The sequence below is a fragment of the Hemibagrus wyckioides genome, linkage group LG21 (assembly GCF_019097595.1).
Source record: "Hemibagrus wyckioides isolate EC202008001 linkage group LG21, SWU_Hwy_1.0, whole genome shotgun sequence".
Classification (NCBI taxonomy): Eukaryota; Metazoa; Chordata; class Actinopteri; order Siluriformes; family Bagridae; genus Hemibagrus; species Hemibagrus wyckioides.
Genome location: NC_080730.1, coordinates 5,572,667 through 5,595,786, shown reverse-complemented (window position 1 = coordinate 5,595,786; position 23,120 = coordinate 5,572,667). Strand labels below are relative to the sequence as shown.

General features: G+C 42.0%; 1 protein-coding gene across 4 annotated transcripts in view; it reads right to left on the bottom strand.

Moving 5' to 3' along the window:
* Positions 1–23,120, bottom strand: part of flnbl (filamin B, like) — a 68,897-nt gene that overhangs the window by 40,529 nt on the left and 5,248 nt on the right. For all 4 annotated transcript variants that reach the window (XM_058373759.1, XM_058373757.1, XM_058373758.1 and 1 more), the window contains exons 2-3: positions 919–1,167; positions 110–207 (exon numbers count right to left, since the gene is read on the bottom strand). In XM_058373759.1, coding sequence (XP_058229742.1) covers positions 110–207; positions 919–1,167 — 347 coding nt within the window. The remainder of the gene's footprint in view (positions 1–109; positions 208–918; positions 1,168–23,120) is intronic.

The following is a 23,120-nucleotide window of genomic DNA, read 5'->3' as shown; positions in this document are numbered from 1 at the left end:
TTCAGACACACCAGTTAATCCAGGGCTCCACAGCTGGGATCCTACTCTGTGTTGGATCACTGGGTGATTTAGAGTTTCGAGTCACGTACAGCGACACACTGCTGCTCACCTGAGGGATTCCCAACCAGTCATCAGCCAGCTGCATGGCTTCTGTAGCATTCTCAACTGGTTTCACAGGATCCCACGTCTCCCAGTCAGGACACAAACCTAACCCACACACAGAGAGAGAGAGAGAGAGATGGGGAAGACATGGGGCATAAAGAGAAAGACAGACCGACAGAAAGGGGGGGGCAGAGACAGAGACACAGAAACAGAGAGAGGGAGAGACCACAAAGGAAGACGGGGGGCAAAAAGGGATAGACAGACCACCAGAATATAAGAGAGAGAGAGACCACAAAGGAAGACGGGGGGCAAAAAGGGAAAGACCGACCGGCCACAAAGGGAGACGGAGCAAAATGAGAAAGACAGACAGAGAGACAGACAGAGAGAGAGAGAGAGAGAGAGAGAGAGAGAGAGAGACAAACAAAAACACACACAGAATGAGAGAGGGAGAGAGACAACACACACAATGAGGCATACAGAATGAAGGGGGGGGCAGAGACAGGTAAACAGAAAAACAAAAACAGAGAATAAGAGAGGGAGAGAGAGAGAGAGAGAGAGAACACACAATGAGGCATACAGAGAGAGAGACAGACAGACAAACAAAAACACACGAAATGAGAGAGGGGAGGGAGAACACACACAATGAGGCATAAAGAGAGAGAGAGAGAGAGAGAGAGAGAGAGAGAGAGAGAGAGAGAGACACACACACGTAAGACACATAATATTTCAAAGCTGCTTAGTCTTTGCACAGAATTTCTACAAAACTCAATCATACTGAAGATGAAGTAGTGAAACACCACCTCCACACACACACACCTGGCGCACAGCTGTCCACTAATGCTCCCAGAGCCCTGCCGTCCCTCCAGTCCTCACTGAAGTTGCTGATGGGCATGTCGGGCACTTTGTTCTGGACCCAGGTCAGAAGCCTCTGTTTGGGCGTCGCCTTCTTGGACTCTTCGTCCTCGTCTTCCTCCCACACGGGCATGGAGATGGAGTAGTGCAGGATGAGCGTCCATACCATACCCAGGATCAGCTTCAGGTTTCCGTCCACAATCGCTTTACTGTCTGTGTACGCAGAAACGGACGTGACGTGAAACCACTGCACACGTGAACACACGTGAACACGAAAACGGCTCAGGAATAAGAGACAGGACAAAACTCTTGTACAAGAAGTCAACCTCATGAGAGAGAATGAAACGATTCAGTCTGCAAAAAGCTCTGCAAAAATGATTTCTATTAATTTATTTTATTATTTAAAAGAACGTAATTAGTCATTATATATATTATTTATTTAGAATTATTTAAAAAATAGCATTTTTTAAATAATTTCATGTTATTTTCATCACTCTATATTTTTTTTATTTCAATTTAATTATTTAAAATAATCTAATTATTTACTGTCATATATATATATATATATATATATTTAATTTAATATAATTTATTTAGAATTATTTTTTTTTTCATTTAGCATTTTTTAAATCATTTCACCCGTGTCTTTGTTTTATTCTTATTTCTTATGATATATTTAATTGTCTCATTTCTTCAGCCTACTGGTCAATGTGACCTCTCCCAGAATGCACCAGTAGGTTACGTCATGCTGTACCAGTTGGTGCTAAGATATAAAATACAATACAAAACATGGAAAGACGCATTCCCGGACATGAGGATTGTTTCAGATCTATTCTTCCTGACTTATTAGAGTTGCTTATTATATAGAACCACCTTGAGGAAACAAAGTTAAAGCAGCCACGCCTTAAAGCGTCACCCGGTGCACTGACGAGAGAGTGCACACACACACACACGCACAATTGTGCGACACTCCCTCTTTGTGTAGCACTATCAGCTACCTCTAGCAGACATCCTCTTGAGAGGAAAAAAAAACAAAAAACCCTAAACTTTAGCCCAGAGAAGAGGAGAGGAGAGTCAGTTTTGTGTAGCAATGTCACTTCCTGGACTTTCTTTATCATTAAGGATCATGTGTGTGTGTGGTGACAAGACTTCTTTGTATGTTGTAAGACATGATGTATGACAGTTGGACAGGTTGTGAAAGGCGCCAAAAAAATAAAAATAAATTAATTAATTAAAAATAAATAGATAAAATAAAATAAATAAATAAATAAATACATAAAAATTTAAACCACAACACTGATGTTTTTCCCTGACAGGATCCGGCTAATATGACAATACAAGATTAATATTGTGGTAAATTATGAGACATTTTTCTGAGAGCTGAGAGCCAAAAAACCGAAGTGGCCATGATGTATCACTCTCCCCTGTCAATCACAGAGACACAAGCCAAACCGTAGGAGTCCATGAGCTCATGTATGTGGACAGAATAGTTAGAAAGTTAAAAGGTCCAGCTTTGTTGCTTCTCAGAGGAAGGACGCGTTCAGCCGTCTACTTACTGATATCTGATGTGTGTGAAACTGAAAAACAAAATTAGGGTGGAAAAATAAAACTAGACGAGATACCGTACTGAGAGAGCGCTAACGCCGGAGTCGCACGCGGCAGGATGTCCGACACGAAGCGTTTGATTTACGCGCCACAAAACGTCCTCAGAGCCGTGCGACCGAACGCTCCGGCGCTTCCACCGGTGTGACGAGCCAGACCAGAATGTTCTGGCAAGGCTTCAAAGAACCGGGCCGTTCCAGACGGGGGCCGAGACAGCTTCGGGGGCCGTGGATGCAGCCAAACATAATTCATTAGTGCTGGGTTCCACATCACACACAACCCCCTACCTCACCAGGGGCGCTTAATGGAATTTCCATCAGGAGCTACTCGGCTGCAGGAGAGCTCCGGCACGAAAACCAGCCTCCACGAAAGTGCTTGCCATCTCACCTTGGTCAAGTTTCAGTAAATACTAAATAAAGACCAAGGCAGTAAACCGAGCCGTTTTGGGAAAGTGCTGACACTAGATTCATCCTCATGGGCTTTGTTGTGTAAGAGCATAGTATTAAAGTGCAACTCTAGCAATTTTAAACCCATCTCTTTAGCCACATCTATTCCATGTCTCAGGGTGGCGTCTAATCAAAAGTCTCCTCTATGACGCAAAGCTTACATTTGTTACAGATTAACAGCAGGAGAGAGCTTTTATCGGGTTTCTTTTCCTCGCACACACACTACATTGGCAAAAGTTTTGGGACGCCTGCCTTTACACACACATGAATGTAATATGGAGTTGTCCCACCCTTTGCAACTATAACAGCTTCAACTCTTCTAGAGGAACGGTCCCATAAAAACACTCCCAAACCTTGTGGAAAGCCTTCCTAGAAGTGTATTTGTGAGGTCAGGCACTGACGTTGGATGAGAAGGTCTGGCTCGCAGTCTCCGCTTGAATTCTTCCAAACGGTGTTCTATCAGGTTGAGGTCAGGACGAAGGAAGTTCCTCCACACCAAACTCGCTCATCCATGTCTTTATGGACCTTGCTTTGTGCACTGGTGTGCAGTCATGTTGGAACAGGAAGAGGAAGCGGTCATCCCCAAACTGTTCCCACAACTGTTAGGAGCATGAAATTGTCCAGAATGTCTTGGTATGCTGAAGTTTTAAGAGTTCCTTTCATTGGAACTAAGGGTCCAAGCCCATCCCCTGAAAAACACCACCTGAATTCAGTGATTTGGAGGGGTGTCCCAAAACGTTTGGCAATATAGTGTATTATTGATTCATGGATCGATTTTAAAAACTATATACAGGATACTGTGCTAAAATAAAGTGTGAGGATTTATACTCAGTGTACAGCTGTTTTCATAACGGCCAATTTACTCTTATTTTCTTCTAGTAAAAAGCCAACCCTAACCTTGGTCATCCATCATTCTGCGATTACTGGGATATAAAACACTTGATCGCACACGTCCATTAGCAAACGTGAGATTCATTATGAGAACTCGCTTTCCAGGACATTTTCCAGGACATGTGTGACAGCTGTTGCTGGCAGGAGTGATGTCTTCTTATAACTCACATCTGCAGACTGTCCAAACATTAAAGTCAATACTGCAAATCTAGTGTTCTTTACTTAACTAAACAGCTCAACTCACCCAAAACCTATACCCATATATTTCAGCCACCTTCTTACATTGGTCATTCTAAAAAACAGCCATGTAGAAAAGCTATTGGAACTGGAGCTCTATCCAGACTATTCAGAAACCCTTCCATCTCAATGGGTTAAATAAATCAAATTAGACTGTTGCTAGTCTAGATAGTAGCCCTTAACTAGACCAGTCAGATATTTTTGGAAGCAACAGCACAGCTTTAAAAGAACGGTGGAAGAACCGAGCCAGTTCCACGTGCTCTTTCAGCGTTTTAATACAAAAATCTGTTTAAATCAGTCATACAAGCATTCGCTTTATCCAAGCACTCCTTCCTTTCTGGTTCATTGGGCATGAATTCATCTAGCTTTCTAAAACGATGACGCCAAACCAGAGGAGTAAAACCTACAGACATCATCTTGCATAAGGTCTCCAAACATCGACGTAGCTGACATCTAAACAACTCCTCATGATCTCTGTTTATTGGTCGTAGGAGTGAGCCAGAGATCCTGCTAAAAGCAATCAATCGTGAAAGATAAAAAGACACACAGATTCAGGTGAAAGGTTCTTAAAGGAAAAGGTGCTTTGTTGAGATCAACAGACGTTCTTTAAAATGTTAGCATGGCTCAGGATTAACGTCTTGGCGTAAACCTGGCAGGGTCCGGTTCTCGTCCAGGTTATATCCGTGATTGGGTTGCCTTTAAGAGAACTCTGAACTTTAAGAGAATTGGCCGAAGAGGTCCAAGTGAGGTGTGGCGCATGTGTAAGGGTTACGATACTCACGAGAGTGCCGAGCCCTCGCTGTCTACTCGCCCACGCTGTGTTATCGATTTCTCCTAGGGAACAGGCACGGCTCAATATCCACTCAAACTGCTGCTTTCAGCTGAAACCTCAACTATCTGAGGCAGTACAGAGACGGGAAGAGATAAATAAGCAGGATATCTGAGAATTGAGTAAAAAAAAAAAAGATAGCGTGTTGCTTCATGTCTTTGAAAAAGATAAAATAAAATGCTATTTTAAGATGATCACGAGATATCGAACACTCCTTTCCGTTAAGCCACGAGGCGTAGGAGTGAGTGATGACCTACTAGATCCGGCTTCCTTTTCTACACAATACGCCTTTAGGAGCCGGTGTTAATGGCTAGAAAAACAAAGCATTCACTTAGAACATAAAGGTCATGTAAATCAGTGCCCATTCATTCGATTGGGCTTTAATTGGCTTTCGAGACTCGTGTTATTCTTCCCCAGACGAGTTTCCTATCAGGACAGGCTCTGTGTGGAACAAAAGGAGGAAAGTGATTTGAACATATGGTTCATTTGGGTGGAACCGCTAAACCTAGAGAGGCGCTGAGGAAGCTAACGTCATTCCTAGAGTATCACATACCGCTCCAAGGGCTTCCAATATGGGGTCCATAAGTGAGTTTAAAACATAGGGAGTCTGTGCTTATTTATTCAATTATTTAAGCAACCAACCATGATCAAAGCTGATATCTATTCCAGAGTTCTTCCAGGAAGTGAATAGGTTTAATCCAGTCATTAATAACTTAAAAAAAAGTTGGAATAAATAACCAGGAACTAATGTGTCGTGTTAGTTCGTGGATGGAGTTCTTCTTGCACACATTTCATTAATGTTGAAATAAATCTGCACCAAGAGACAGAGTTAAAAGGGATTAAGAATAAAAATCAATCAATAAATAAATAAATAAATAAATAAATATCTTGGCAACAAAAAAGGGTAATAGATTTAACTAATAAATAAATAAATAAAAAAATTTAAGAAATTAATAAAAATGTAATAAAATTGTATAAAAATATCTCCTAATTATGTCTGATCCAGTTTCTGCAAGTAGAGCTGGGGGATATGACTTATAAAATATGAATTATAAAAAGAAAAGAAATATATATTTTTAAAAAATCTATCGATAAATATGATAACGTACATAATTCAGGCAGCAAAATACGTACCACATTAAAATGATGAAAATTAAAAATTGTTAAATGCAGTTCAAAAATAATGTAATACCTATAAAAACTAAATTCTGACCTTTAAATAAATAAATAAATAAATAAAATATAATAATCTATTCCCATTTAGGGCTTTTTTAAATACTAATAAATTTATTATTATTATTATTATTATTATTATTATTATTATTATTATTATATTAAAATTATTGAAAATCCAGATACAGCAGCCAAAAATTCCCTGTGACTGATTATTTATCCCCATAATTGATCGATTACACCATCATACCGTCTCTAAAAGTCCAACCACTGAAAAACCCACATCACACCCCAGTCAGTCACACTCATTATTCCAACAAGCATAAAATAATTTCACAAATCCAGCAGGCTTCAGCAGGTAATAAATCCCAGCTGCTGAAAGACTCTCATCTCTGACCAGCTATCTAAAAAGCGCAGTGACCACAGAGTGATTAAGAGAGCAAACAGCTCAGGACAAACATGTGTAATGTAGTAATGTAGATTAAAACGCTCAGCCTGTAAGCCACTCTTGCATAATATGACCATTTACTGAATAGAAGTGTTGCACAATGCTCATTGTGTAACATCATAATGTTATCCATCATAGTCTATAACGCCTGGCCAAAGGAAATGAATGGGCTGAGGAGGAGGAAGAAAAAAAACCAAGAGAGTGGTAATGTTAAGCCTTCACTTAATAACAGGGAGAAGAAATCCATCTGGAAATCTATTTCACCGAGACGTTCATACAACAGCAACAACTGCACATGACACTCACTCACACTCGCTCTTCTGCCCTCTCTCTCTCTCTCTCCCCCTCTGACTCTCTCACTCTTTTGTGCTCTTGCTCTGTCTTTTGCGCTCTCTCTCGCTCTTTTGCTTGCTCTCTCTTATTCTCTCTTGCTGACACTCACTCTTGTTCTCTCTCTCTCTCTCTCTCGCTGTCTTTTGATCTCTCTCTCGGACTCTCACCCTCATGTTCTCTCTCTTTTGCTCTGTCTTTTTTTCTCTTTTTTGCTCCCTCTCTGCTCTTTTGCACTCTCTCTCTTGCTCTCTCACCCTTTTGCTCCCTCTCTCTTGCACTCTCACCCTCTCTCTCTCCCCCTCGATAAACAGCTCAAGAATTTAAGAAACCTTCAAGGCTCATAAAATACTTCCAAGAAACTCTGAACGGTATCAGTGATATCAGCACACAGTCAGTTTCCAACACACTACTGGTTAAAGCCAGTATCTGTGAAACCGCTAAACTATGACCGAGTTGTGGATGGGGGAGGAGAGAGAGAGAAACTTGAAATACCACTCTCTGTTTGTCAAAAGTATAATTAAGAGAGCAGTCAGTTTTAAAAGGGAAAAAAAACAACGAAAAAACGCTGCACATAATACTTAGAAGAGGACCCGTGATTATGTGGGAATTTCGAGTGTGTTTGGTTGCCATGGTGACACAGTAAACTCGATACAACAACAATACTCCAGGTTTAGGGGCGGAGTGAAGCAGTAAGTTGGACAATAGCACTGCTATCACATAGCTGAGATATCAAGGACGCAAGAAGTTCCTTCACCTCACGAGGCCAAAATCGGCGCAAATAAAAAAGTAAAATAGAAGCAGAATTTCAGTCGGCAGAGTTGACATCAATTTTATGACTATAATAGTTATATCAGTTTTATGACTATAATGGTGTGTGTATGTATGTATGTATGTATATATATATATATATATATATATATATATATATATAAAAATAGGGTTTATTCATTGTTTCATTCATTGAGAAAGCACGAGTGAAGCACTGAGGTCACGTGAGCAGACGTTGAGGCTCACTTTCCTGCTCCATACACTGATCAGGCATAACATTATAACCACCTGCCTGATCTCGTGTTGGTCCCACCTTTGCTGACCTGTCCTGCACTGTGTACTCTGACCCTTTCCCAACATTCCACAACCAACATTAACCTCTTCAGCAATCTGAGCAACAGTAGCTCGTCTGTTGGATCGGATCACACGGGCCAGCCTTCTCCCCACACGTGCATCAATGAGTCAATTATCCACAACCACAAGCTCCTGTACAATTAATGCACCTATTCAATGCACAATAATCCGACAATGTTCACATTAAATGCTAAAACAAAGGGGAGTGTGATCTCGATGACTGTGGGAAGGTTCCTGCTGGTTTGATTGTTTCAGAAACAATATCTCCTGTGATTTCACACACAACAGTGTATAGAGTATACACAGAACAGTACACAAAACAAACATCCAGTAAGCAAGTGGAAAGAATAATGAAGCCAAAGTGAGAGCCTGTTGTCTATTGGTCTGCTGTTCTATAGGTGATGAGAGCTCTGATTATTTTCCTCTAATAGCATGACCCCTTACATGCACCATGACCAAAAATAAATTAAAAAAATTAAAAAGATAGAAGAAAAAAAAAGAAAGAAAAACAAATAAAATGGAAAGAAACATAAGAAAAATAAAGACATTAAAAGAAAAAGAAAAAAAATAAATAAGAAATAAATAAATAAAAATTAAGACGTTAAAAGAAAAAGAGAGAAAGAATAGGAAGAAAAAAATAAATAAACAAATAGAAATAAAGAAAAAAAAGAAAATAGAAATAAAATAAATAAAAGAAAAAGAGCAAGAAAAAATTAAATAACTAGAGAAAAAGGAAAGAAATATAAAGAAAGAAATAAACAGAAAAAAAGAGAATTAAAGAGAAAGAAAGAAAACAATATGCATTTATGGCAACACTACACACACACACACACACAATACTACCCAAACGCCTGTATTATCAACATCCAGGTGTTGATGGCAACATTCTGTAGCACAGTGTTAGAAAGACTGTTGAGAAAGAAACGCAGGAACATATTGAGAAAACCTTGAGTGTATGCATGGCGACTAAAACAGCACAGGAGCGCGGTGTCATTGCATGCCGTTGTTGCATCTAACGGCTGTGTTGTCAGCGCTAAACCAGTGGTGTAACATTCCTGTGGTGGTCTCCGTGCTACAGGAACGGCCAGAACATAATTCCCTACTGTTCTGTGGCTAAAAACCGGCACTAGAGGACACGGCTCTTCCTTGACATTAGTGGTTTAAGCTTTCAGGACTTTTGTGAACAATTTTGGCAGTCGCTGCCTTTGAATTGAAAAGAAATGGAGGAGTACTGGGGCTGTGCAATAATACAGCGTGAAGACAAAACACTGAGCAGAAGAGAACTGGAAATGATGCAATAGCATTAAGTCATACGGGTTCAAGAGTAGGTAGCGCTCAGGAGGATTTCTGGAGCGCGAGTTCGTCACGGCACGCTCGGCTTATCCTCAGAGGGGTTTATTTTCATACTTTACCACATAAATAGTATAGAAATGATTTTAGTTCATTTTGGTTCAGACCTTGACATCCGCTCAAGGACAAGCGCTAGCTACTGGTCATAACTCCAAAACACCGATCAAAAATTAGCCTCGATAGTCCAACAACTTGCATGCAATAAACGTAGGAATGAAAACACTTGCCTCGGAGCTTTCGTTTATTTAACCTAACAGAACTTTTACAGCATTTTGCTCAAATCTAAGAGTTTAAACAAGACAAACTCTGACCACAAAGCTTAGGTTACTATTAGTTTGTTGAGAACGTCTCCAAGCCAGGTTCTTCTAATTCTACAACCCATTCCATCTGTGGTGCAGAGCTAGCAGAGCCAAAAAATCTACGCAGAACCTCCTGAATCCAATAACACATCTCACTCCATCCAGAAACTTCTGTCGCGGGTTAAAATACGAAAGAAAACCTGAACACAACAACAAAAAAAAGTTATAAACTCTTTGCAGAAAAATGCTGAAGCTTGAGTGTGTCATCCCAAATGGAGCAAATCAGTGTCTTCTGGTGCGAGTGTGGTCCTGGATGCACCTGGAAGTCATAAACAGGATGCAACTGTAACCTCTGCCAAGTGTAAAACAAAGGGGAGAAAAATCGCATAGCCGAGCGAGTCTGTAAAGGCGCTGCAGTGCACAGAGAACGTCCTACGTCCTGCAAAATCAAATCAATTGAAGTCTTATATACATACACATATATAAGTAACAATCAGTCTTCTGACCGGTCGTCTGGTCAAACTCGGAGCTAAGATTTTGCCTGTGTTACAGATCTAAATGAAGATTTCAAAAAACAAATGTGAACAAGGTTGGAAATGTGCCAGTCATGTGACCGCCACCATGCTGATAAGACGCTGGATCCGTGCCACGGAAGCGGCGTACACATGCCACATCAGCAAACTGACTGGAATTGCAAGAACCTAAATGCAGGAGAGACTCGTGCCACAGACAGGGGGTATCTCAGGGAATTGAGGAGTGTTAAAAGGTGCACCTCGATAACCATCACATGCTTAAAGAGCATACTCGTATCAAAGGAGGAACCCGAAACGACAGCTTTGTTTTTAAATCCGCAAAGTTCATCCGTCATCATCAAAATCATCAAGCTTTTGGGGCAGGTTTCTCAAGTGGACAAATCGAATTCTTAAGGCTTGACCACCATGCAAGTTGAAGCTCTAGTGTACTACCTGGACCTGTGTTTTAAATACTCTGAACCCAAACTGACCATGAAAACAAAATATAAGGCTGTAGCTAGGTCAACTGTGTGGCTAGTTAATGCATGAATACTGACCAACAAAAAACAAAGGAGCAGCAGATCATTGTCAAAAAGTCTGCAAGTCATTATCTGATATTTTGGCCACAAGATGTGTCTTTATTTAATCTCGACTTGCTTGGTTCTGTCCGAGTGCCCACACAAGCTTTCACACAATTGTACAGAGATGCGAGTTCTAATCCTGGAGATGCCACAGCCATCAGGAGCCAAACTGGTTATATAGTCCTTGAGTGGGTGGGGCAGCATCTCCCATCAATCACGACATCAGCCAATCGGTGGAGTTTGTGAGCTTACGCATGTGGAAGGTGGTGGATAGTGCTTTACTTTAGTGTTCCAACTCCTCACCAATTGACAAAGGTCCTGAGAAGGAAGGTGTTAGCGTTTATCCGCCCCGGTTGTTAGCTGGGGTATGATGGAGGAGAGCTGGCTGATGGATGAGAATTGAGAGATGAACAAAATGTGCCATTGTATGTAGTGCTGTGGGGGTCAAAACAACTATAATACAATATTACGTCAGATGAAAACTTACTCGATAAACATCAGTAAAGGAGGGTTTTTTATTCTGGTTGTTAAACCTACTTGTCCGCTGGGCAATTAAGGGGAAAAAAATAAATGTTTGATTAATTGTTTGAACATGAAGTCTGCATGTCCTGATCATCCGGGCAAGTGTTTCGTCGACTCCTGGTCCTGCTGACATGACTCCTTAATTAAAATTATTTAAATAAAAAAAAAAAATAAATAAAATAAAAAAAAAAATCCATCCACATTAATACTGCTTATTTCCTGTGGTTTCACATTACCTCATGGCTGATGTAATGACCCAACAGCTGCAATCTTGCAGAATAGTGGGTGCATGAAGAGATCTGGCGTTATTCCAGGAAGTGTTATGATAGCCAGCAGAAAATGTTTTATAGGTCGAGCAGGGTAGCCATGCTCATCAATTAAAGGAGTTAGATCATCTAAACAGTTGTTCTCGACAGAAACAGAGCACAGCTGAATGCATGGGACTACTAAATGTCGCCTCTTCTGAACTGAGCTCAAAGACAGCGGGGTCCTCTGATCTGAAAAGGTGCTTGGTAAAGGGAGAGCTTTAGAAGTCAGCTCATGAGGTCAAACGTCCACACTGTGTTTTCAGTTCTACAAACAGCATGTCACTTTTCCTTCAGGAAAGCAGCAAAGTTAAATCAGCGTCAGATTTAATGATGGGGCAAAGCCAAGAGTCTTGATGCACGACAGATTATGTGCCTCATAGCGTCTGTGGTCCTAATGATGACATCAGTGGCCGCCGTCGTCTGGGACCAAGCATGTGGGCTTTTACCAAGTGGAGGGCATTCCTCCACCATGAGATCACCACCATCGCTTCTGACAAGAACCAATAAGAAATGGAGGAGAACAAAGCGCCCCATCCCCAGGACCCCCATTAATAGTCCGGTCAGGTCATGCGAAACACAGAGGGGCTCCCTTCCCTCAAGCAAACACGAAACTACTGCAGCTTTCACCGAATGTTGTGTCAGTATCATAATTATGTGCCTTGGACAAATAAAAATAACAGTGATTTCAAGGTACACGTTTCAGCAGGCACGGACGAAATGGCATATGGCTTGTATTAAAAACTCGCATTAGATAAATAACAAAATGGCACACTCAAGAGCAAGCAATGACCCTTAGTTATAGAGCTTGCCCTTGGAGATTTATTTCGCTAATAACAAAAGGGTACTGTAATTTATGCTGTCTAGATTAATAAAAGCCCCAAGCAGAACGACTGTTAAGTGAAAAGTTCTGGACAAATTTGACGGGGGGGGGGGGGGGGCATGACAAAGAGGCCAGTTTGTTCATGAGTTAGTTCAGAAATCTTAATGTAATTTAAAGGATATTTAAACCCAATCCAGAAGACCAAACTGGTACATTTCAGTGGTCAATGCCGGTGGTCGCTGGGTGGAATACAATTACATGCCATTATCTGAAGCTGGTTTGTATAAGTCCATGGAAGAGGTAATGGCTCGATTGCCATATGGAAGCCTTGAGTGCTGCTTGAGCATTTAATAGCCTTCAATTAACAGCTATTATACTAATACATTTCCTACTGATGAGGGTAAACACACATCATGATACTTTTAAGGAGAGATTGAAGAAATGAATAAATGTGGCACAAGTTTAAGTGGAGCAGAGCGCTCGGATCGGACGGGGTGAGACTGCAGTCTGTAGTAATGATGTTTCAGGACAGGTTAGATGCTCTTTGTATTAGAGATAAGAGGCTACACAATTAGATGGATTTGGAGAAGACTGGTATCCCAGAAAAACTCCAGGGATAATTACATCACACCACATCGACATCCAAACCGAATTGGGTTGTCTTAGTGACGTCTGTCACTTACATTACAGCTTTTATTTACATAACCCAGTTTGTTAGGAAGTCAAGGTCAGGAGAACCTGATTAGTATCCAGAACCTTGACCGTTGGGTCTCCATTACTGCAGCATCCTTTTCCTGAGCCTCCACTGCCCTAGCCTAAACTGCCCCAGCCTCCATTACCCCAGATGTGACAGACACAGCAACAGATGCTCACTTGACAAGCTTGAACAAAATGTTCGGCACACCAAAATCGAACCAGATCATCCTCCTCACTCTTGGACTCAAACAACTACGCAGCCCTGGAAACGTCCAAACTTGTTGCTGCCAGGCTCATACCCACAGCTTCCTCTAATGCACAGTCCAGCCTTTCTCCCACACGGAACATGCAAATGCATATTCATGAAAAACTAAAACCTTTCATCAATGCTGGAGGGGATATTTGAGGTCCCATTCCTTTCAGACCCCCCCAGTCCTTTTTATTAAAGCATGCACTTATTCCAAGGCAATGACCTCACTCTGCCTGCTAAAGGAAGTGTATAAGATGTTCCCACTTAAACAGCAGGAGGTCACCATATGGTTTACACAAGTTATGGCATCTTCATTACAATTCCATCAAAGGCATCAAAAGGGGACTGATGATCGGGAACATGGACGGCGTTTTTACAAGAACGGTCAGAATCCTTCAAAACGACAAATATTTATTGATGTGTGTTCATAGCAGGACGTGGTGGCACTTATATGTGAGGAATAAGACGCTTGAGGTGGTGCAGTTCTAGGGAAATAACCAGCAACGAGATACATACTTATACCACAGCAAGTTGCCAAGAATTAATGGTTTTAATCCATTTATTGTACTAGTCACAAGACTAGTTAGTTCCTGTTATTTACGTTTCAGAGGTCACTAGATCTTCTTGAAACTGGAGACTCCTTCCATAAATATTGAATAAAAAGCTTCACCTAATTACTTAGAGCTCCTGTTAAAGAAAATTACTCAACACTTTGACCAATGAAGACTCAAGAATTCAACAGTTCTATAGTATAAAATGGTAGATTTTTCTATACCAGGTGTAACTGATTGTAATCAAAAACCTTCAGTAGCAGTTAGAGATTTTAGATTAGACCGTGTATACAGTGATGACACATTTTGAGATCATTAGAACATCACCCGTAAAGATAACGGACCGATCGAGCGATCTCAACCTCGTCCAGAAACAGCAGCCAGGGATCAGGGACAGCTGCTCGAGCTGGGCGTAGCTCCAGAGATGTGCGCTGGATGCAATCTTCATTGCTTGCGTTTCTCCTGATTATAACAACTTGCACAAATTGGATTGCATAAACAGAAGGTATCATTGTTCTGATTGTCGAACAGATCTGTTGAAATATCAACAGGACTAAAACGGCATCTGTAAATCCTGGAGAAATCCCACCCTCATGCACTATACTGGCTTACAAACACAGCTGAAGAAGGGAAAAAAGCTGACGAATTGGGTCAGCTGTGTTAGGTAAAGGTTGGAACAGCAAGACAAGGGAGCTTTGGGAGCAGAATTAGATATCGAGCGTCGAGTTTCAGCGAGGAATAGAATACCAGATGCGTGTGGTTTCCCCAAAAAAACGGTTGAAGTAAGAGATTTTGTTGATATCAACTCTTTCGACTGCTTGGTCTAGGAGCAGCAGCTGGGGAAAAGGTTTTGTTTATTTAACTGCTTTCAATGAATGTAATTTAATTGGACAATTCTGGGAAAAAAGTGTTACAGAGCCTAGTTTTAAAAGACTGCGATTATACTTTGAACGTTTACATCATCGGATTTCCTCCAACCGCAAATCTAATTAGTCCTCACCACAGCCTTCGGTACTTCCATACCTGACTTCCTATTAAAAAACAGCCTCGGTTTAAAAGTTTAATAATATGAGGGAGAGAGAGAGAGAGAGAGAGAGAGAGAGAGAGAGAGAGAGAGAGACGGAGTGCTCTTACACTTGGCACTACACACTTCACTATTCATTCATTCAGTCTTTCAGTTAACGATGTGCTTTATGTCTGTTAGAAAGAGAGACGAGGTTTGGCTACTGTTCATAAAACAACTGTCCGGATCTAAGACCGAGATTATGTGTTTGATGAAAAACATCTCAAGAAAAAAATAAAACAAAAACACAAGTATACAAAAAGACATTGCAAGGAAGGGCAAAAACACTTCACCTAGCCGTATCTCAGGTTTCCAGGTCTCGAAGGCGGACACAGTAGTCCTGTGTAGAGCACTGTGCGATCTGAGAAACCTGGCATTGTGGCAGGACGAGGAGAAGGACAAAAGACAGAAATGGAGTAGGAACCTGTGGAGTCCTCAATGACGTTCCAAGAAAGCTCTCTGAGCACGTCTTTGTGTAACCAGCAGGACTGACATTTTTCAAAAGGAACAAAAGGAAAAAAAGAAGGAATCACGAAACTTATCCGACCTTCAGGAAGTTTTCACACCTTCAGCTCTGGGATTTCAGTCAAGAGCACGAGGGTTATGAAGTGAACACGTTAGGCAGATATTGTGATTTTGCTCCTGTGGTGAAGACGGACATCTCCGGTGCCATTTAAATCCCTAAGGATTCTGGGTGGGGAAAAAAGCTTATACGGTGGTTTCTAATTATGCTGCTTCACAGTCAAAGTCACAATAGGGAAAAAAATAAAATAAAATAAAACATACGTAAATAAATAAATCTAGCTCTAAACTTCTACCAAAGGAACCAAAAAATGTTTTGTTCAAATTGAAAAATATAAAAATAAATAAAATATAAATAAATTATATATTAAATTATTTAAAAAAAAAAATCATATTTTATATACCTTTATTCATTAATTTTTTTTTTTTTTTTGCTATACTTTAAACACAGATTTTATTACGATACTAGACCACCCCTGGTCAGTTGAACCTCCTCCACCCCACCGTTTCAGCCTCAGATCCCTGCTGGAGGATGACAAAACCTGGACCTGGAGAAGAACCTGATGAGATCTTCTGCTGTTGGAGCTCATCTTTCTCAGTTTGTGCAATCTGAGATGCTTTTCAACTCAAAAGACCTGCCTATTTGCCTTCCCAGAAGCAGACCTGTTAGTCACTGGATGTTTTTTGTACTATTCTTTGAGTCTCTGTATACTGAGAAGCGTGAAGTCGTGGGAAGATCTGAAGTTCCTGAAATACCATTCTAGACAATGCCAAGGTCACCTAGATCACCCCCCCCCCTTCTGATGTTTGATGTGAACATTAACTCGAGCTCTAGACTAGTCCTTGACTGATTTTATGCACTGAAATGCTGTCGTCTGATTGGCTGCTTGAATAATCAATCATCCACACTACCAGTCCTTTAAATTCATACTTCATTCAATCCTATTTTTCTTCATTTCCCAAGAGAGATACAACACCAGCCTGAAGCTAGTCCAGTTGCAGAATGACTGGATGTTAAACAAACAGGTAGGCTGTGTTGCTCGACATTTACTTCCAACACTAATTCCAGTTAAGTCTCGTTCTGTCATTAGCGGAGAAAAAAAAAAAAAAAATGATGTGAGAACACAAAAATGATCTTTTGTTGAACTATGTCTAAACCTGCCTTCTTGATGAATTAAAGAAAAGCCTTTAAGGACCTTCATACATCTGACGTCAACCTGGCTGAAGGGCCAAAATAAATAGAACAGGAGAAGTCATAACTGGTGTAAGTATAACTACTTACACCAACCTCAAAAGTTACAACCTTATGATAAATAGAGGTGAAACACACACGGTAAGAGAGGATTACCGTCTGCTCAAACGTGCCAAATAAAGAGATCGTGTTTCTATGGGTTTCTTTGTTTGCATGTTTTACTTGTCCTCATAAAATTCCCCCGCGCTCCTTAATCTGTCAGCTGCGTCTGAGCCGTAACTCAACTCAAACAGCCAGTGGTACCTTCCAGTGGGCAATACAAGCATCTCTACCCTTTCTGAATAAGCAACCGAGGGTGGAGTCTCTACGCTTTGACAGAATTCTTCGCGCCGAGATTCTTCCTCGGACCCAGCTCGAAATCCTCGTCGGATCCCGTCGCTTTCCATTGGCTAAACGTCGCCGAGTTCTAACGCACACAGGCCTGCAGATCGTAAAAAAAAAAAAAAGCTCCGAGAAGTTCAGGTGTGGGGACGAGCAGGATATGCTTTTGATTATAGGAGGCCTTTAGGGCGAAAACATTTGAAACATTTGCGCCCCGTAGCTTAAACATGCGCCCGGGGAGACGTGGTACGGTTGTGTAAGCACTAGGCAGGGATGAGATCATCGAATGCAACGCTTTCAAGCACAGGCTTAAAAACAGATGGCATGTCATGAGAAGGTAAAACATTAACTTTAATCTTCCACCGACGCACCGCATGGGTCTAAAGAGCAGCGTGACCTACTGCTTTATCCGAGCTGGTGCAAAGAATGCTGGAGGAGCCGTGTTGCAACCCTGACTGGAGACGACTGAAGAACGTCTGCAGCTCCACTCGATAGTATTAGGGACCCGTTCAGAGAAGAGAGTTTCATAAATTAACTGTAAACTAGCTCGGCTATAAATTAGCAGCTGCTCTGTGGGTCTGCGTGTGCCTGGATATTAGCTCACCCGTGATGTCAGCCAGATTAAGGGCAGGAGTTTCCTGTGCCTGTGGCAAAGACCCAGCCGCTGCTAAGGTCAGCGCTGCGCTCCAAAACGACGCAAAGTGGCCTTCGGTTCCCATGCCGACGGGGTAAGCGTTTCCTGTGCTGACCTTGGAACGCTCCTCTTTATTAGTTGGGTTCACACACACACACACACACACACACACACACACACACACAGCAGGAGACTATGGCCGAAAGCGGAAAAACACTTCCCTCCTGCCAAATCTGGCACATACGGTCAGCTTTAGGTAATGGAACAGGTTCAGAAATGTAAATAACGACTGCGGCCGGACGCGGAAGAAGCCGACGGCTTCTCATGTGAAACACTGATAGGGTTAGTGCAGCCTTTTTTTTGGGGAGTATGGAGTACTAGGTTTTGAAAGAGTGCAGCATCAAATCGAGAGCACATTAAACCGCTCTTCTTCAAAACACTTCATTCTTTTTCGGGCCAGAGATCCTGAGAGGGTTGTGACGAAGCGCTTAATCTCTGAGGCACTGGGTGTGGGGTGATGAAACTGGGGCAAAACAAGCAGTCTACTGTAAACACCAGGAATGCATACAGGTGTCAGGTATCTGACCGATACTGTGCTCATACACACATAAGCGGGGAGGGGGGGGTGCTTAATGATCACATGACCCTTTGGGACACTAGTAAGACTAGAGTATGCTGCAGCGCTAATACACAGCAACAGATTTTACAATTTTGTTAAAATACACTATATTGCCAAAAGTTTTGGGACACCTGTCTTGACATGCACATGAATATAATATGGAGTTGCCCCGCCCTTTGCAGCTATAAACACCTTCAGCTCTTCTGGGAAGGCTTTCCACAAGGTTTAGGTGTGTGTTTATGGGAAGTTTTAACCATTCCACTAAAAGCACATTTGAGAGGTCGGGCACTGATGTTGGACGAGAAGGCCTGGCTCACAGTCTCCACTCTAATTCATCAAAGGTGTTGAGGTCAGGACTCCACACCAAACTCACTCATCCATGTCTTTATGGACCTTGCTTTGTGCACTGGTGTGCAGTCATGTTGGAACAGGAAGGGGTCATCCCCAAACTGTTCCCACAAAGTTGGGAGCATGAAATTGTCCAAAATTTCTTGGTATGCTGAAGCATCAAGAGTTCCTTTCACTGGAACTAAAGGGCCAAATCTAACCCCTGAAAAAACATCACCTGAATTCAATAATTTGGAGGGGTGTCCCAAAACATTCTATGACGCCTCGGCTGAGAATAACTAGGAAGTTGTTAGTTCAGTGGTGGTATAGAGGAGCAATTGAGCTTGGGCTGGGAAAAAATCCTGGAAAAATCACCAAAACTATCTTCCTTATTGAATTAAGGTGCAAACTCCAAAGCGACATTCCAATGCGGTGAGGTAGGAAATAAATGATGAAATGAAAAGCCATCGCTTGTTTTCTCAGCAGGAGGTTCGGGTTGTCGTTCTTTCCCATGCTCACATTAAAGTCTAAGCGATTTCCATCTTCCCAGGTTTCACAAGGAACGAACTTCCTTCCTACTACAACCCTGCCCCACACAGTGCTTCCTGCGTTCAGGTTACAGCCGCATTTCTCCGCTCACGATGCTCTCCTTCAGACAACGAGGAGCGTGGATCATGACCTCCACGGAGCATGTGCGGAAGGATCGCGAGCTGAAAGTCTGCATCTTGTCTTCTGATGCAGAACACGTGGAGAGTAAAACCGCTCAAATATCCTCATGTGAAAACAGAGAGGGTCTCGTACGTTACCGCTTGACCGTGAGCGGACCGGAAGAGGACGGGGGTTTTGAAGCTGGTGATGTTGCCCTGGAGACGTTAAAGTTGAAAACTTTTGGTCTTTTGATGCAGGAGTTTCCTTTAATGGGAATTCCAGAGTTTGGTGAAGGCTGAACATAGCAGCAGACTTTCACTTTTAATAACAGCCCTTGAGGAAGGGAAGATAAAGACGGAGACGGTTTCCTGTGTGTGTGTGTGTGTGTGTGTGTGTGTGTGTGTGTGTGTGTGTGTATATATATGCATGCCGATCATAGGATAAACAAGGGTGGTCAGGTATCACCAGACACATCCAGCAAGACAGGTTTTGCGGTTTTGCAAGTGATGTGGTTTCTGGTACAAAATCAGGGTCAAAACAGAAAGTGGGTCAGAAAATACAACAGAGGAAAAAGAAAACAAAAAACAACGAGCATTTTATAAGTCAACAAGCGACAAAAATTAAAAACGCTCCACTTGGCACATTGTGAAGTGTTACGATGATAACGAGCGCTTTTTAACGGAGTGGAAAACACTCTTTCACCCACAGAACATGCGGCAGATCAGGTTCACGCCCAGCGCTATGATAAGAGTTGATAAGCGAGCAGTGTTTAAGACAGGAGTGTCAAAGTCTAGTCCTGGAGCGTCACTCTTAAAATCCCGAGTCACAGCCTTCCTCAGAGAGAGAGAGAGAGAGAGAGAGAGAGAGAGAGAGAGAGAGAGAGACACTCAGCCCTGATCACAACAGAAACATTTCACATTCCACTGAATAAACTCTCAATTCAAACCAGCAACATGCTCCTGACTACTGCTCCTGCCCGCTGCTGTGTCCGAAAGCTGACAAAAACCTGAATTCTGACAATAATTCTGTTCACAGGTTCAAAAACCAACAGATTAAATAACAAAAGAAAATGGAGTATAACCCACAACAACATGGGGTACCATTACTTATGGTAACCGAAAGAAAAAGAAAAAGAAAAAGGAGGGAAGAATAGAAGGTGGATGAGGCGGAGAAAGAAGAGGAAAAGGGAAGAAGGAGGAGGAGGGCGGAGAAAAAAGAAGGAAGAGGGAGGAGGGAGAAACAAGGGAAGAACCAGGTGGAGGATGAAGGAGGACGAGATTGAAGAAGAAGGATGAGCAAGAAGAAGAAAAAAAGGGGGAGGAGGAAGAGAAGGTAGAAGGAGAAGGACAAGTAAAAATAAAAAGAGGTGGAGAAGGAAGAAGGTGGAGAAGAAGGAGGAAAGGATGAAAGAGAGGAAGACGAGGAAGATGGAAAAAAGAAGAGGAGGAAAAAATAACACTACAGGATCTGCATTCTTTTATATTAAAGTAACCCTCAGAGTGGATTATTAATATCATTTGGAGGAATGAATGAATGACGTTACACTTTTTAAGCATGAAGTCAATAAGACATAAACGCAACTTCTCGTTACAGAGAAACTGGACATCACAAAGTCCTGTGTCCTGCAGACAGGAGACTGGAGACCCATCCAGCCATCCAATAAAACACCACCATGACAGAAGCAGTTCAAAGCCAGTTTTAAGAATCTCTCTCTGCTGTATATATGATATGATCGAGCCTCACACCGTTAGCGATGCATCATATTCAGAGCTGGACTGTACCAAGTACAACACATTCCAAAAAGTGCACACAAGGAGGAGGATCCCCAAGAACGAGCTAGATCACATGCAACAGTGTTCAGGAAAGCCGACCAGTGCCTAACCTGGTCCAAACCTCCTGAGGAGTAATGTCCATGTGAATAAAAACCTAAATCCCTGAAGAGGACCAACATATATAATATAATAGACATATACTTAAAATATTGCTGGAATTCTAAGCATCTTAATGACATCCCTGTCCTGAAAAGAGCTTTAACTTCATCACACTGCCCATGAGGCAGACATGTGGCGAAAAACCCGAGGAATTGTTTCACTTCTGCCTCGTCAGCATTCCAGCAGAGTGATAGCACACGCTCAGACGTTTTTCATCAGGACCTTGGATGGGGTACGGAGGCTCCGATCCATCCGTCACCGCGTAAAGTCAGATCTCCTTAACTTCAGGGAAGAAATGTGGAAAAGCTCTGGAATCACTTCTTACCCAACGCTTAGCGTCATCGCTGATGCTAGCTCGGGATTCGAACCCGATAAAAAAAAAAAAAAAAAATGTGGAGGTGTAGAAGGTCATGAGGTTTAGATGTTAAAGGAGCGGAGATTTTAATGCAGCAGCTGGTTTGTAAGCGCAAGTTTGAGCAATCATGCGTTTTGATTGATAAGCTGAACCCTAAAACTAGAAGAGGTGAAGTACCCTGAGAGATGAGGGCCTAAAGCGAGTGGACGTGGAGCAGGACAGCACTAAATATCTTGGAGGGAAATCGCTTGTGGAGCAGCATGTCCTCACAGCTGTTTGCTTACCGCAGAGACACGGCATCTCGCATCTAACCGCAACTGGACAAGGACTGCCTGGAGGACTGGAGAGGAACTCGCAAAATCACTTCATCACTCACGGCTTGGACAAAAGCCTGACACTCTTCCACTGACAGCACCGCGGAGGAGGAAGGACTACCGCTCGGTAATGGAGACATGGAAGTGAACGAGAACCCCAGATGTCATGTTTAATAAGTGAAAACAATAACACCACCCTCAGGCAAGTTTAATTCAGACAACGACCAAAAAATAAAAACACACCAGGCATTTACAGATGTGAGATATGACTGAAATCTTGGCTTGAGAAAACAGATAAATACACACTGTCATTGTTGAACTTGGCTCGATTACAGCTCGCGTTTTTAATTTCATATTTTTCTCTCCCACTGTATTGATCTAACGTTGAATCTGATTGGTCAGAAGCTGTAGATTAATTGAATTTGCTATAAACAGCAGCTCTAGCCTCCTGGTGGTCCAGCGGCAGGATCCTGTGCGCTCATTGCCACAGCCCAGGTTCGAGTCCTGGGGCAGGGAGTTTAACCCAGCCACTGAACAGTTACCCATTGGTGCTGGTTTAAGCCAAGATTAAATGAAAGGGTTGCGTCAGGAACGGAATCCAGCATAAAAACCTGCACCAAATCGAAACACGAGGACCAAATGATCTGCTGTAGTGACACCATCCTTCTATCCATCCATCCATCTAATAAAAACACCTCGACAGAAGAAAACAAACCTTCTATTGATTTAACTTAAACAGAAGGCGTCTCCAGTGTCGGTGAAATATTCCTACATGGGAAAAGACCTTGGTTATATGACAAGCTGTGTTATTTCCCTTATTAACTTCAAGAAAGAAAATAATGAAAAATCTAGTCATTATCTTCATTATAGCTCGTTACTGACTGTAGATCCTGTCATTAAAGCGCTTCATCATTAATTACTCTGCCCCACGGTTCATTTCCCCCCCAGGTAAAGCACTTAAGATGGAAAAAAAAAACGGCTTATATAAAGATAAATTATCGGAACGCCGCGTTATAACAGCAGCACATTTTACTAAACGTCCTATTTGCCTTTCTCGGTTTGCCGTGAGCGCTTTGACACGGCTCGTAGCTTTCTGTACAGTCGAGTACAGATCCTTTCTGATGCTCATATCTTACAAACGAACGGGGTCAGGTATTAAAAATTACTGACACACACAGCAGGACCTTAAGTGACCACCCAAGAAAAGCTG